This window comes from Python bivittatus, unplaced genomic scaffold (assembly GCF_059951505.1).
Source record: "Python bivittatus isolate LINGU-HERP-01145 unplaced genomic scaffold, Pbiv_v1 ctg000850_np1212, whole genome shotgun sequence".
In the NCBI taxonomy this organism is placed as follows: domain Eukaryota; kingdom Metazoa; phylum Chordata; class Lepidosauria; order Squamata; family Pythonidae; genus Python; species Python bivittatus.
In genome coordinates this window covers 49038617-49055220 of record NW_028277112.1, presented here as the reverse complement: position 1 = coordinate 49055220, position 16604 = coordinate 49038617, and the positions used below count along the sequence as shown (strand labels likewise).

The window sequence follows — 16604 nt, the reverse complement described above, 5'->3', positions numbered from 1 at the left end:
CCATATATGGGCTGCAAAAATCCAGATCACTTATAGATGGCAGCAAAGCGATATGGAAAGATTTAATCCTCCCTGCCATCTACTGGTAATCTCAACTTGTTCAGCTTAAACATGGTAGCCTATGCTCCTCTGGTGACTAGTGTGTTTATCCGCAAGCATGTATGGGTAGAGCCAGTTTGGTATAGTGGTTAAGACACCAGTCTATAAACCAGGAGATTTTGAGCCAGTAACTTATCTTAGCCCCAAAAAGAAAGAACCGGCAAGCCACTTCCTAAAAATTCTGTCAAGAAAACTGCAGGGGCAGTTGCATGGAATCAAAAATGACCTGGGTGCAACTTTTAAGTATCTATGTGACATACTACTATCACCATTAGGTAATAATGCCTGGTCAGGGTTTGTAAAGAATGGTGAAGATTCAGTCAGTCCTATAATGAATTTCAATATCAAATGTTACTCTATGGTAAGTTAATTATATTATACTAATACATTAATTGCTATGATTAATTAGTTCCCATAATCACATTATGAGAATGTTTATGTACTGAGGATATATTTATTTTTGTTTTTTCCTCCAAATCCCTTTCTACTTTCAAGGTCAGCATGTAATCTTTATTGTTCTGTTAACAATTTTTCAGATAGTTTCCTAGTTCTTTAAGTGGCAGGAAATTGGTCCATCTAATAAAGACATTTATGCATTTGCTAATAGTGCAGTCCTTGTGTTTGCATGTATGTGTGTGTGTGTGTGTGGTATAAATCTCCCAATTGAGACTTATGGTAGCACTCTGAATTTATTTAACGATCACATTATTTTGATTTCTAATAAATATGGCTACATTAGAATTGTATCCCTTTTTAAATCATGCTTCCCCCATAATTTCAACAATTCCAGAAATATAAACCAACATACTTCCGTTCAATTATGTCAACCTAAGTGATATACCTTGAGAGGGCTTTTTTTTTTTTTTTTTGCATCTGAAGGCCAAGATGTAAAATGTAAAAGTGGTAAGTTATATCACAGAACTAGCATACACAAATGAAACATAAAAACAAACACAAGGAATAGGAAAAATATGAACACATTTTCTTATAGAATCCTATGAACAAAATTCAGGGACTTGTGTAAATGGGTCAGGATTCAGGAAATAAAGTGTAGTTTAATAAATAGAATACTAATCTGACTGCTGAAAATCTTTGATACTTATTTTATTAATGTTGCTCAGCATTTTCATGGTGCTCATCTGTCTGCATATTTTAAAGCTACATTGAAGGTAAGAATATCTACAAAATCCCATGATAAAACAGCATAGCCAAATACACTTTGCACTTTCTCTTTAAGAGTCAATCTGGCTAAATAATAATAAATTTGATATGCATTATGTAATTCACTGCAATGTAGAATAATAATTTTACATGCACGCCCTCCAGTTTAGGAGGTAAAAAACCTATATTAAAGTCTATATTGGGACCTCAGTAAAAGAATCACTAGTAAGTTGCACTGATCTCAAATGCATTATAGCTGAAAAACTCAAAATCAAGAACAATCGTTTTAAAGGCTATCCAGTTCAGATTTTAAGGACAACTAATAAAAAAACAAAACTATTGGTTTCTCAACCTAACATTCCTTCTTGTTATTGTAAGGTTAAATTATAGAGGGAGTGAAACCATAGATGCAAACTAAGTAGAAGTATCAGTTAATAGTATTGAAGATTTTCTCACAACCTTGGCAATAGCCATATGGATGGAGGAAGCTACTTCTCCTAGTTGATTTGTTTAAAGTATTTATTTCTTTGAATATGTTTCTAAATTACAAATTACAGTTTAGTCTTAACTCCAGGATTTTTTAAATAGGGATATGCTGCTATTTGGATCTGAAATAGAAAAGGTTTTTCAGAAGAAGCTATAACACCTATCACCATTGCCCCTTTTCTGCTTTGGATCCAAATAGGTGCACATCCCCAATTTGAAATGCTCAAAAAAAATAAAATTTAACCATTACAAAACAAATAAAAAGAAATACGCATTGTGAATAATTTTAACTTAAGTAGTAGGACTGTAAAACTATTAAAAACTCATATAGATACTGTATTCTTTTTTCCAAGAGAGAAAAATATATGTTAATTGTGGAGAAAGGGAATGAAAAAAAAATATTGCAAGTATTTTCCTACTGCAAATGCGACAATTTGCTTCAAATTTCAGCTCAGTGTTCAGAAAATATTAAAAATACGTTTTAGCACTGAAGAAGCTATATTATCGCACTGCTGAGGTAGTTCTTGTTAGCATCTGATTTGTACCACATTCCTTTAAAACCTCCAATTGCAATTATGGAGCTTCAAAGACTACAAAACCCCTAAAGAGAGAGGGGAGGGGAGGGGAGGGGAGGTGAAAAATACCCTATCAAAAGATTCATGCTTTTACATTTTACTCTGGTCTGACTTGGCACTGAAAGGCAAAATCAGAATACACTATGTTAAGCAGCATCTGAATACATAGATTGAATTATATGAGTGAAGAACTTGGCAGGCTTGACTGCGCAGAAGTAAAATGTGTTCAGAATAAGCAGACTGAATTCAGTGAATGAAGAAGTTGGCAGACTCTACTTGGCTGAGACTTTTCTAATCATTAGTATGGAAGGAATAAAAAAGCACTGTACTAGGCAGCATGGATGTACAAAAGTTTGGCTGTTGGAGGTACACTGTTCATAATTGCTTGTTTTGATCAGCTGCAGTGGTAGGGTAGGGGCATGGTGATGCCATTAATGTAGCAAACATCCATCTCTGGACTGTCTAGTTAGAAGGTTGTTTTGGGTGTATTAGAACTAAACAAAGGTTTGTACAGAACAGTTACTACAACAGTTTTTGGTGGAGGTTTGGGACGGTGGATTATCTACCCCTGCTAAACAGGAAGCCTGGTTTAAAAAAAAATAAATCCACAAACTGATAGACAATATGAATGCAGAAGTGCTAAATTATGCCTATATCCCTGACAGCTCTGAAAAGAGAAATGAATCCTTAGGTGTGACTGCTTGTCATTGTTCCAACATAAATATGGGAGGAAGCATGAATCTTAGTATTTTGGATTATCCTCTCTCAATGTTTCTCCTCCTCATTTCATGAACTCTGATTTGTTTGGGGGCAAGTTATAGTTTTCTGTGTTGTCCAAAGAGGCAAATTTTGCACTTGACTACAAACCAGCATAAAGTTGTGGTTTCATAGTTGAAAGCATCAGTAATTGTGGTTTCTTTTTTAGACAAACAGGCAAGCTGTGATTTCATGCAAACAATGATTGCAAGATAAAATATTGGGAATTAGGAGGAGACAGTACTGGGCCTGTAAGAATAAATCATGATTTCAGTTATGTCTGAACAGCTTCTGAGTCTGTCTATAAATGAGAGCAAGAAAGCTGCAAAGCTACTTTGTGGTAAATAAAGTCCTGGTAATAAATCCAGACATTTAAGCGACAAATAATGCAATGTAGATATCAAATAGAATTATGAAATAGTCCCCATACATTTAAGACTGACCAAACAAAGCAAAATAACTAAAAATTCTAGGGGCATTACTGTTTGATGAGAAAATTAATTGGAAATTTATGGATGCTCAAAATGCACACTCAAAAATTAAAATGTAAAAGCAAAGTTATGGCTCACTGCAAAATGGAAATGAGACGAGACATCTTGCATACAATGATAGAAACAATGGGCAGAGTAACTGTGAAAGCAAGGGCCATTCATACAGTGTTAATCTATGGCTTGGCATATTACAGATGAACATACACATAGCCACAACTACAGCAACTGGATGTTAAATCAAATATTATTTTGCAAGATAAATTTTCACAAACAGTAAGAAAATACATGCCAAAGAATTAGAAGGCCCATTCAAAATTCTATAAGCTTCCACAAACATTTATAATATGATGCATTTGCTATCAAGTATATTTGCACCAAATATAAGGAACTAAATTGACATTAAAATTAATAAAAATGTGATCTGTGATTAATTCTTATTTGTATAGTATATTTATTTAACTATATATGCATAAGGAAAATACACCCATATCTGAAATAGCCCAGGCATGAACAGAGCCTTGCTGGAAAACACAGATTATGGTTTATCTGAACTCTGGCTACTAGTGATGATGGCTCTAAGGAAAGCCCAAGATCCTCAGAATCCCATTACTTTAAAAGTAGGCTACTGACTCTGAGTTTCCAAGAAGCATTTGGTTGGCTATTGTGGGAAACAGAATAATGGACGAAACAGCCTTTTGTACAGTCCCATGGGATTTTTGTTACATTTATTGTAATTCCAACATTAAACTAACCATGAAATCAACAGGCTTGACAGACTGGTCTTTTTAAAGGCAGCAAGTTCCATTGACCGTTGCTCTATTCAAAGAAATATTAATAACTACTAAATTTGCAGCATAAGGCAAAGTACAGAAGAATCATAATTAAAATTTGAGTACACCTATTACACCACACTAATATATTTAATTGATCATATTAATGTATGTGTAGATTATCTGAAAATGTAGTTACAAGGGAAAAGACAAGTCTAAAAGAATGAATGCTTGGTTTGCCCCTTTAAAACTTATTTTTCCTAATAAGCTACATTTTCCTACTGCTTTCAATAAAAGGAAGAAAAATAAAGAATATACTACTTGAAAATCAGAAGAATTAAATTACTTTAGTAAAAGTCTACATCATAGGGAAGAAAAACTCGAAATATTCAAATGGATTCTTGTGAACCATAGGCAGGAAAACAATGAAGTACACTAGTAACTACAAACATGTAATCTTTAGGACTGCTCCAACTATATTTACTTACCAAGCAATCAGACTATCAAATAACTGTATTTAGGATTGAACATTTTTTTAATTAAGCAGATCAGAAGCATGTGATCATTTAAAATTTTACTATGTCTATCTAATCTCACATTGCCTAGTCTAGCATTTGTTTATTCATTTTTCCCCATACTAGTACTCCATATGTCTAGTATTGTATCTACAGCTCTGATAATTCCTAGTCATAATGTTCACTGCTTTTCTGGCCAAGAATCTGTATTGCTTTTCTGTGTCTCTTTCTTCCAGTACACCGATGAGAGACACAGTACACTTTAAGACATAACAGGTTTAAGAGAAAACTCAATCATAGCTTCATACATAACCATTCACTAACATGCTTGTGAAGAAGAATAAGGACCAATTCCAAACATATTTTTTTTCTTAAATGGGGAAGAATTTTCAGCTGTCAGCTTATCATGAACAACCAATGTAAGTTAATGAGGGAGGCAGCCTGCTAAAAACATTTGTGAGCTAATGCTTTGTGTGGCTGTATTTACAAGTTGGAGCTCAATTGTTACATCAGTCTTTTCTGAAAGTAATATTGGAAGATACTGTATTCCCAGTCTCAAAATAGTATCTTATGGAAGAGCCTCTGATAAACTCTATTACAATGAAGAGACAAAGGATGTGGTTTTAAAATTAAATTACAAATCTAATCATGAGAGCTGGATAGTGTTCAGTTGTGTTCCTAAAATGCTCATACAGTATATGAAATTGCTGATCTCTTAATAAAAATATGCAACTTATCACTAAAATAAATCTCCCTAGCAAAGGACTGGAAGGTAGCCAATGCAACATCATTTTTTGTTTGTTTTTAACAAAAGGGATCCAGAGGGATCCACATAATTATAGACCAGTCAGCCTAACATCTGTCCCAGATAAATTCATGGAAAACAGGGGATCCCCTAAGGATCTATATTGGTACTGGTGTGATTTAACTTATTCATAAATGATCTGGAGTCAGGGGAGAAATGGGTTTGCAGACAACAAGAATTATTCAGGATAGTACAGTACCAGAAAGTTTCAAAAGGATCTCACCAAACTATCTAAGATTGAAAATTAATAGATGCAAAGTTACATTAAGTATTAAAAATATCTGATTGGGTCTAAATTGATGGTGGGTGCTACAAAGATAGTCCATAAGGTCATGCAGTAATGTTACTGAAAAGGACAAGTTAGATGTTAAGTGTAGAAATGATAAGGCAAAAGACTAAAAATAAATATCATTAATACTGCCTGGTGCTGGAAGGATAAAAATGTAACATCAGAAATACTTATTTAAAATAAAATTAATTTAGGTACAAAATCAATATCAATTCTGTTGGGTAAACAAAGCTATTTCTTCTCTCATAGTACTAGGATTTGAAATCAATTAAATTGATTGGCAGCAGATTCAGAACAGATAAAAAAATCAGATTTACAGAATCATTGAAAAATGGTGTCCTGATAGCTATTAATTTTTTTAAAAATTCAGATATGATATATCATTGACTTTTGGTCTTAGAACCTCCAAGGACAGAAGCAGTTTTTCTTCTGTTTGCCATTATTAGCCCAGGCAGTCACCAGGCATCAACACTGACTCAAAGGTGCTCTCTCTCCTTCTCTCTGTATATATAGATACATGCACATACACACAATGAAGGACAATTGCATCTGTCTGACCATTTACATAATATCACATGAGGTAGGTTTTTGTCTAGATCCAGCAAAGTACATTTTATAAAATTGTAGTACTAGACAGCCAAGCTTTCACACATTACTGAAGTTAAGCATGAGATACTTGCTCATTGTGGATGTTTAAACCTCTGTCTCCAAGCACATGAAAGCAAGATATAAAACATTTTCTCAAATCAGACCAACACAGAAAAAAAAATTGCAGCTGATGTACCGGAGAGACATAAACGTGCAAACACATTTCTGTGACCAGTACCACCTACAAATTCAGTGAAAGCATAGAATTAAGGAGCATACACTTGATCTATCTGTAAGAACAGATTAAATCTTCATTCTGAAATCAATTATTCTGTTGAGCAATAACTGGTTTTGAGATTTCTCCATGTCAGTTTCCAAAGACTCAGCTGATAAATTTGGGGGAGGGTAAGTGTTCAATTTAAGATTTTAACCAAAGCTAGGCAACCTTTTTTAGGATTTAACCCTTTTTTTTTTAGCTTGTCATTGTACCTATCTGAGAGTGGCAAAACTGTGGCTAGTGATAGCATAACACAGGGGCTTCCAACCTGGGATGACTGCACCCCCAGGGGTGCGAGATGGAATTTCAGGGGGTGCAACAATTTTACTCACTGAGTTAAAAGCTTAGTGAAAATTGTGAATTTTCTAAGTTCAATTTGCTCACCTGCATTAGAAATTAGACTTCTTCAACTTCAAATGTGATATTACTTTTGTAGGGGGTGCAAATATTAATCAAACATTTCCTAGGGGTGTCAGGCATAGAAAGGTTTAGAACCACTGGCATAACATCATTCAAGTAGATGGCCAAAAATCAGCCCTTTTTTACATTTTGCACCTTAGTCTATCCAAACAAGAAAAATTGGCCCAACTTTTGGAGACATGTTCAAAGACAGCAAATTGTACCTTAAGCCTACTCAAGGTGTTTCATCTCTTAAAATCACTCCACAAGATAAATAAAATGCATTAATTTTATTATCATATAAAACTTTAGAACTGCCTTCCCAGTGTGTATGTATCCTTCCTCCATTTCCAAAATGATTTCTAAAAACAAAAGCTGAATTCACATATTCTATGCTAAATATAATAGGCTAGTTTGTGGCTCAGCAAGAGCCACAGCAACTAGTAAGAGTGGTCAATTTATAGTTCAGTATATTGAATGAACATAGGAACAGGGATGATTCATTAAACCATGCTTCAGTTTACCATGCATTAAAATGTTGTGCAAATGTTGAGCATAAATATTAAAAAAGCAAAATGAATTTCTACCTGAGATTATTGCAAATTCTGTGGTGGGAAGAAGTATTTCTTATAAGCAAGATGCATTTGTGCCATTTTCAGAAGACAGAAAAGGTTTCAGTGTTTTCTTTGATTACCAGACTCTTTTACAGCTGGCAGGCTTGTTCTTGACCAGTCTTGTTAACTCTCAATGGACTAGGAATATAGTAGCTTGGGCCAAAATCAATTTATTCCCATACAGATTAGAAACAAGAAACTGGTTGCACTTCTTGTTTAGGGGGATACAGCAAGTGGAAAGTTTTAGAACTGGAAGAACTTTTCTTAGTGCTTTGTGAGTCTCCTGCCCTTGAAACCCCCAACAATAACATTAAAATCATGTTAGAATGAATTCTATATTCAAGTGTGTAATTGTTTTGTGAAAAGTGGTCCTGTATGAGCCAGCCACCAACAATGATATTGTAAGCAAGCCAAATACACAAGATATTCCTACAGTAACAAAATGCAAACTGTTACTTTCTAAAATATTGGGATTTTATAAGAGAGAGAGAGAGAGAGAGAGAGAGAGAGAGAGAGAGAGAGAGAGAGAAAGAGAGAAATGTTGAAAGTCTAGCAGCATGGCCATCGTTTGTATATGTTTAAGCCTCAGTTTACACATCAGGCTAAACTATAATATGTTTTGATTATGGCTTGTGTGTGTATTCCCATCTCCAAAATTTCTGGGAAAAAATGCATCTTGTGTCTTATATTCCAAAATGGATAATGAGTGGAATATTTTCCTGCCCAACAAGGAAAAGAAATTTCACTTTTCATTACATTGTAACCATGTACTAGAGACACATGAGACTATTGTTTGCATTATCATAATTTGTTGAATAAGCCACAATTTGCTGAGTTCACACATCACACTAAGCCAAAATCAAAGGATATTATAGTTCAGCCCAATGCATAAACTGAGGCTTAAACATATGCAAATGATGGCCATGCTACTAGACAACAGCAATATAACCTATTCATAATTGTTTTGAAATTTAGGCATGACATTCCCTTGGATAAACTTTGGGCCAATCAACTCATCAATTCTAATCTGCCTCATAGTATTCTAAAATGTGCAAGAGGGCGAGATACCAAATACACTTCCTTGAACTGCTTGGAAAAAGGGGGAATATAAAAATAAAGAGATAAACATATAAACTAAATGTTCCTAATAGATATATTGAAGTATATTTACCATTTTAAAATTATCCTGCTCAAACAGGTATGATCCAGTTCTCACCATTATCATGTGTAGGTGATGTCATTCTATCAATTATTTAGCATCTTAGAGATGGCCACTTCCAAGCTGTGGAATCCACTCCCTCAGGAGTTGCATTAGCCACTATTTCTCTCTGCTTTTAGAAGAGTCTTTTTTGTCAGGCTTTTATCCTGGTAATGAATTTCAACATTAATTTTAATTTATGATTTAAACTCATTGCATATTAATTTTAGTTACTGTCACTTGTATATCATACTCGAATAGAAAGGAGCGGCACTGATGGAATAAATAAATATGAATTCAGCTCCTTATTTGTGTTTGTCAAACCTTAATGGTGCCAACCTAAATACACCTACAGAAGATTTTCTTCAAGTGAAATCTATTGGATCTAAGCTCGAAAGGTACAAATTAGAATTGCTACCTATCATTTCATGGCTTATTGTGAGGATGTGTGCATGCTTTTTGGGCTGCCCCTTCCATCTGGCAGGGCTTAGCAACCACCTTTGCTGGCAGATGCTCAAGGAGGGCACAACATCTCCCCCTATTGTGCCCTGGTCAGAGCATTTGGAGGACTGTGCCCAAGTCTGAGCACCACAGTTCAAAAAGCACACAGACAAAATGGAGTGAATTCAGAGAAGGGCTGCCAAGATAATGAGGGGTCTAGAGACTAGGCCCTATGAGAAACAGCTAAAGGACTTGTATGTTTAGCTTACAGAAAATATGATTTGTGGAAAGATATCACAGCAGTCTTAGGAGGGACAGGAATGGACTTACTCTTTCAAACTAGAGGGAAGGACCAGAACCAGTGGGTTAAAATGACAAGGAAGGAGGTTCAACCTAACCCTAAAGTTATTTGTTGTTTATGTATTGACTTCTCCACCGAAGTCAATATTCCAGCAACGAAGCAAAGTTTTGTAATTGCTACTTGAAGGCTCCAAGTTGGATTCTTATGCTGGTCAAGGCCATGGAACTTCTATCCACCTATCTACTTCATTTTTTAAAATCTTATCCTATCTTTATAGAGAGCAGCTAGAATATTATCACTAACCTCCTGTAAATTGCCCATGCTGAGCTTTTTAATTAATACAGTTAAAAGCCAGGAGAAGGGCTGCCACATGAGGCCACAGGGTTTCCTTTGCTGGAGGTCTTCAGAGGCTGTCAGAGATGCTCCAGTGGATCCTGCCCTGAGTAGGGGGCTTGGACTAGATGACCTCCAAGGTTCATTCCAACTCTATGATGCTGCTGTAGAACTGAGCTGTGCCTGTACTGTCCAGACAACCTGCCCTGCCCATGCAGAAGAAGCCCCTGTTCCCTCACCAAGGTGGAAATTAGATTCAATTGTCTGTTCAGTTTGCTCCTGGATACAGAACTAGGCAGGCAGCAGCTTCTCCTTGCTTCAGACAGCCAAAGTTCCCAGGGCTTGACTTTCTTGCTTGAGCAACCTAAAACGAATCAACTCTTTTGAGGGGTTCACCATTGTGTGCCTGGTGGAGAACTACGCAGGGGAGTTTGCAATCAGGCAGGCCCCTGCCAAGAGGCCACCCCTTTGGCAGCCACCAAGATCTTGCATCAGCTGCTGGTCCAGCCTGAAGTGAAATAGTAGCCCCTTGACACTAAACTTGCCAAAGCAAGCAAGTCCCCCGGATCCAGAATAGGAATAATAAAAATACCCGGCTAGGTAACATCTTCAGTGCTAAAACCTCATCCTATTTTAGCACTGAAGATATTACCTAGCCGGGTAATGAAACGTTTGCAAGAAAAGAATCAAGCTCAGAGAACCCCAAGGACTCCACAGTTCAACCCTGAGCTACACATATTCTCCTCCATTGATAATAAAAATAACCTCACACTAACCACGCCTAGGATAATGAAGTTACAAGGTGAGGCGTTGAGAGAAGCCTAACGGGGGAGCGCTGAAGAATTTGTTCTGGAGTTTCATAACTGGGAGGCAGGGTAATGAATGTCTCCCCTTTCTTCCCCATGCTCCCCGGAGGGCCGTGAGAAGCCAAGTCCCTGGTTCTCCCGGCGAGGACTTCCATCCTTCCCCCACGTCGGTACCAACCTGGCAGTGGTTCAGTTCCTCAGTCAGGCTCCTAACTTCTTCCTCCAGCACAAAGATCCGGGATGCTGCTGCAGAAACCGGATCCTTGCGTTTGGAAGAAGCCATGCTAAGTTGGACCGCGCTGGATGCTCTAAAGATCACTTTTCACGCAAATGTTTACTGACTTTCTGTGGGAACCATGAAGGGAACGACTGGGGCGAGAGTAACTAACAACACAAAAACAGCTTCACAGGCCGCCCGACTTAGGCGCCATGAAAAGATTACAAACGCTCCTGTGAACCAATGAAACAAAAGCTTTCCGAGTCACCGCCTTCTTCTCCTAATACCCACCCCAAGTCTCCTTCTAAAAAAAATTCAAGTAAGTACATGCGGGTGGCGCTATGAACCACAAAAAAAAGGACGCAATGTCAGGTTGTCGGTTTAACGGGTGAGCGGCAAAAGGCGGAAGTCGAAACGAAGATTGTATTCATTAGTTCCCATAGAGGGCATGCGCAAAGTTTTCCCGCTCGAAGCGTCTGTTCTACCGCTTTTGCTCTCAGGCGCGGTTGCGTGAGCTCGTTTCTGGGACTTGGGCCACTTTGAGGTTCATCTGTTAGCGAACCCGACCCCTCTCATTTTGTGGTGTGGTTTCAACCCAGTGTCCGTTAATTCAGCAAACCTTCGTTGCCTAAGCAAACCATGAGTTGGCAGGTTGCGTCCACACTTTAGCGAGTTGTATTGGATAAACTCCTCAGGACAGAATCCTGCATGGTATTTGTTTTACAATAGCTTATTAGGTCTCCCAGGGCTCGGGCCCTACCGATGAGTGTCCCATTCAGAAGTCAGGTTAGTCTCTTGCACTTCTACGTCTTGTAAGAAATAACTGAGGGATTTTCAGTGGTGTAGCTGAAATTACACTCGTGGTACTGTAGGGCAGGTATTGCCACAGTACCTGCAAATCGTGTAATTTTTATTGAAAAGGGGAGAGTCCATCTACTATCCCTACAATTTATTTATTGTTTATTTTGTGCCTTTGAATTCAATGTCAACTCATGGTGACTGCAGTTTTCTTGGCAAGATTTTGAAAGTGGTTTGCTGTTGCCTCCTTCCTAGGTCTGAGAGAGAATGACCGTCTCAAGCTCACCCAGCTGGCTTTGTGCCTAAGGTGGGACTAGAACTCATGGTCTCCCAATTTTTAGTCCAGTGCCTTAACCACTGTACAAAACTGGCTCTCATCTCTACAATATTGGACTTTAAAATTAGTGCGCTAGTTTTACCCAAAGGCAAAGTTTATGCCCAGTAATTCCTGAATGAAGTTATTTGTATATTGGATTATCTGATGAACCCAGATGTGTTTATTCAAAAATAAGTCTAGTTGAAGTCACTTAAATTTGGTAAGTGAACATGGCAATGTCCTAAATACAAAAGTGATTCCTAGAAATAGTGCAGTGTTGAAAGAACTTGCTTGAAGCTTATCCTTTTCTAATTAAAATTTTGAAGGAGTGATTTCCACGTATACCCCCCCCCCAAGTTGCTTAAATAAGCATAACACCTAAAGCACCTATTTCTTCCCTAAGCAATATTTGCTTTTAAAATTCAGAATGGAGCATGTTTGATACCTTGTAGTATGATGCAGGATTTGGCAGAGCACTGGGTTTAACTATCTGTCACAACCTTTGCTTTTAATTTTAGGGATCCTGGTGTCCCAATTTCTCTAGTATCAAATTCACACAGAATGTAAAGCATAATAGATTTTGTTTTACTGTGTGAATTGTGGATTGTAGACTTAAAAGTGATGCACACCAGCCAGTGATTTAGACAGTCATCTAGCTGGTAGATGGTTACAACAATAATAGAGTTTTCACATATTCTCCTACACATTCAGTCTGCTGTACAGCACTAGCTTCATTTAAGCTTGCAGATAAATGCTTTACATTGATTTCAAACTGAACACTTTCTTATGACAAGAATTTAAAGTACTATAAGATTTAAGTCAGAAGGTGAATGAATAATTGGGCCATATTTTATGGACCACCCACTGAACCCTGAAACAAAAGAGAAACAAGTCTTGCTTACAGGAGAAGCCATCCAGATTCCAGACGTGCACCATCCAATACTCCTTTGTAAAGTTTATGGACCTTCATGAAATTTAATTGCATACCCTTGGTATATGCCAGAATTCAGAAAACAGTGTTAACTTTAGAGAAGAGTATTATCATGCTTGATAGTAAGACTGCTTTCAAAATGGCTGGAACCTGAGATTCATTTTAATAAAGCTCACAGCTTCAAGTTACAGCCTCAATCTTTAACAAGGATTTGCAATCTAGTCTGAAAAATGTGATAGTTCTAAAAAGGCTGCAAGCCTATCTAACATTCATTGATGATTATCTTAAATTTCAGATTTTAGAGTAGGGAGAGATGTATGTAATTGTCATGAAATGGTCAATAAATCAAGTAGCTGGGCTAGGAAGAGAGAAGGTAAGGTAACAGTCATTGCTAGAGCAAAGTCTGATGGTACTTCTCCATCCTACATACATGTCATACTACCAATCCTGGAGGGAGATAGTCAGCTGGAGATAATTAAATTAAAGAAACAAAATTCAGAACTCAACTATGCTGGCTAAAGCATTTGTTCAAATGATCAGAGGAAGAAACCAGGACAGATTGGGATGTCTTGTTTGTTTGCTTTTTTAAAATAGTCAAACTAGAAAAAGGGTGAGGTTTGACCTTGCACAGTGTGTGTAGGCTGTCACAAAAATTTTTTAAAAATTGAGAACATTACCTGATATAAAGGGGATTGGTTGGAAAATGGAACAAGTTAGATTTCATTCTCTCAGGGAGTGAAAAGTACATGGCCACCCAAAAGAAAAGAACAATGCTCTTAACCTTAGGTGTGGACTTGGAAGGGACAGCTAAGTCCATGGCCACCCAAGCTTCAAGCATTGTCCAGAGGACATCAGCAGTGAGATCATACCTGCCTTTGGGGATAGCAGCTGAGAATGTACACCCACACATCACACCCTTGCCATTCACTTCAGGGAGCTTAATGCAATTCATAAAACATATACTTGATACTGCCCTAATTTTGGGGACCAGAAGAACATTTTGCAGTACAAACTGTTTCTCTGTAAGCACTGAAGCTGATGAGATGAGAGCCCAATTCTTGTGCCAGAGAAAGCCATTTTATCAGAAAAGGACAGAGAGCTTCAAGGCTAAGAAAAAACCTGTCTAAAGTCCATTAGCTCACAAAGGTGGGAAGAAAAGGCCCAGGAACTGAATTGTAGTAGGAAGTAGGTTTCCTGTGTGTAACTAGACAACACCTTTATGGCTTTCTGATTTTCTTTAGTAAAGTTACTTATCTAATCTTGTATTTGCTTGAGAATGTGGAGCTGAGAGAAAAAGAACATTTTCTGGACATCCGTGGTATGAAGCCTTAACAGCCTCTCCCTAAAGACTGGACTCCATGGCACATTTATTTTGTATTTCCCACCCACATGTTCTCCAAAATAAAAGTAAAGATAAAATTCAAAGTCCTAGTTAAGACTTTGACATTTAATAACTGAAAATGCATTTTTAAAAACCCTCACATTTGTAAGAAATAACACAAAGTATTAAAATCTAATTCTGCAACAAATCAGTTTAAATCTAGGCTGAACTAAAAACATCTTCACCTGCCAGCAGAATTTTCACAGAGAGAGCTTTAGTAGCCCCAGAAAGTTGCAGAGCCTAGAAGCAACCACCAAAAGTTCTGTTTTCAGACTCCTGATAAACATGCTTTGAACAGTGAGGGGGCACAGAAAGAACCCTAAAGTTTCTGCTTCTTCATATGGTTGAGTACAGTCTTTCAAATAACCTGGCCCCAAAGTATAGGTCTTTATAGATTATAAACAGTGCCCAGCATTAGATTGGAACTCAACAAACTTATTCCATCAAGGAAATAGCACATTTTGGTAATTGGCCCTAGTCAAGAATCTGCAGCATTCTAGACCAGCTGAAGTTTCTGAGAGGGCTGTGGCTCAGTTAAATATGTCATCCATCTGTGCCTGAGCTGGCAGAAAACTACCAGCATAAAATTTGCAGTCCCCAGTGACAATCCGTATCTTACCTCTATAACTTATGTTTTGGCTTGCCGCTGAATTGTAGTACCTTGATTTCAGGTGTGCAAGGCATGTCAGACAAAGCCATTTGTTAAATCCTTTGACTTTACTGCTTTTCCCCTTTCTGAATGTCGCTAGCCAGTGGGAAACCATTGCTGTGACTGGTAGATGGTTTTGACAGTTTAGCCATCTGTCAAAGCCCCACTACTCCCTAGACCCCACCAGAGAGCTAATCAACATGGAGGTCTGCCCAATAAAGCAGGAGGGTTGTCTCCTGTTCATTAAACAGCATTTATCCCTGCCAATCAGATGTTCAATAGCTGGGAGAGCTGCCAATATTGCAACAACTGTGTCCTCCTCCTTCCTCACCCCAGGAAAAGACTGGGGTCAGAATAGAGTGCTTTGGATCAAAATGGAAGGGGCAAATGCAGCACAAACCTAAAGTGATCAATAGATGGTAAGAAAGGCCTGCCAAAGCCCAGTTTAAATGGGTTACAGTGTTCCAAACAGACTGGCAGCGGGAACAATCCAAAAATACAATATTCCAGGAATAATTCCAAGAATTCTCCTTCCAGCTGCAAATAAGAAAATTCTAGGGAGTGTAACTAATATAACACAGGTTTAATTCCAGTGCCTTGATCTACCTAGTTGATGACCAGGAACACCTGGAATGAATTACTCTTCAATTTCTTTTCCCTCATCCAATCCATTTATAATATCAGAGAGTAATTTAGAACTTTAACAGCTTCTTTAGATTTAGATGGAGACAGAATTGTATGTGATCAGCATATAGATGACATGGAACCCCAGAACTTCAGAAAACGTTTTAGCAGTTTTAAACAGTATGAGAGTTTCTTAAGGAGTACCAGATTAAAACAAGATCTCTCCAATGTTACAATTTAAATGCTGTTGGGTACTGATTGTGATTCTGTGTGATTTTACATAAGTTTATAAAACCCTTTTTTGTGTTCCAGTGTCCCTTGATAAAATTTGATTTCCACAATATGGTGGGAGAAAGAAAGGAAATATTTGAAATGAAATAATTTGTTCTTGTTGTCTTCTTAGTACAGTCATTTAGCTATACTTCGTTGCTGCAAAGCTCTTTGGTGTTAAATTTACAATAAGGCATAATGTGACTTGATTCTGGTTTAGTACAATGTGTGAAACCAGCCCTTCAAATTTGTCACCAGTGATTTATGGCTTAGCCTGATGTGTGAACCAGACCACTGTGACTTCAGCAAACCATAGCTTAGTGCCATGTGTGAACCCACAGAATAACAATCATATGTAGGAAGGCAACTGACAGAATGATGCAGTACATTAAATGTGTATCTGGGGAAGGTGGCCTTTCTCTTTTAATGAGGAGAGGTTAGTACCTTCAGGTCCAGAGCAGCATTTTTTTTTATGGCTCAATTGCAGGTGCCACATCTGCAGAAGTGCTCAAGG

General features: G+C 37.5%; 1 protein-coding gene across 3 annotated transcripts in view; it reads right to left on the bottom strand.

The window, feature by feature from the left end:
• Positions 1 to 11398, bottom strand: part of CNTLN (centlein) — a 224771-nt gene extending 213373 nt beyond the window's left edge. Inside the window, exon 1 of one of the 3 annotated variants that reach the window (XM_088129922.1) lies at positions 11083 to 11398. In XM_088129922.1, coding sequence (XP_087986048.1) covers positions 11083 to 11187 — 105 coding nt within the window. In that variant the 5' untranslated portion in view covers positions 11188 to 11398. The remainder of the gene's footprint in view (positions 1 to 11082) is intronic. The other 2 variants (XM_088129920.1, XM_088129921.1) reach the window with 2 other exon arrangements.
• Between the last annotated feature and the right edge of the window lie 5206 nt (positions 11399 to 16604).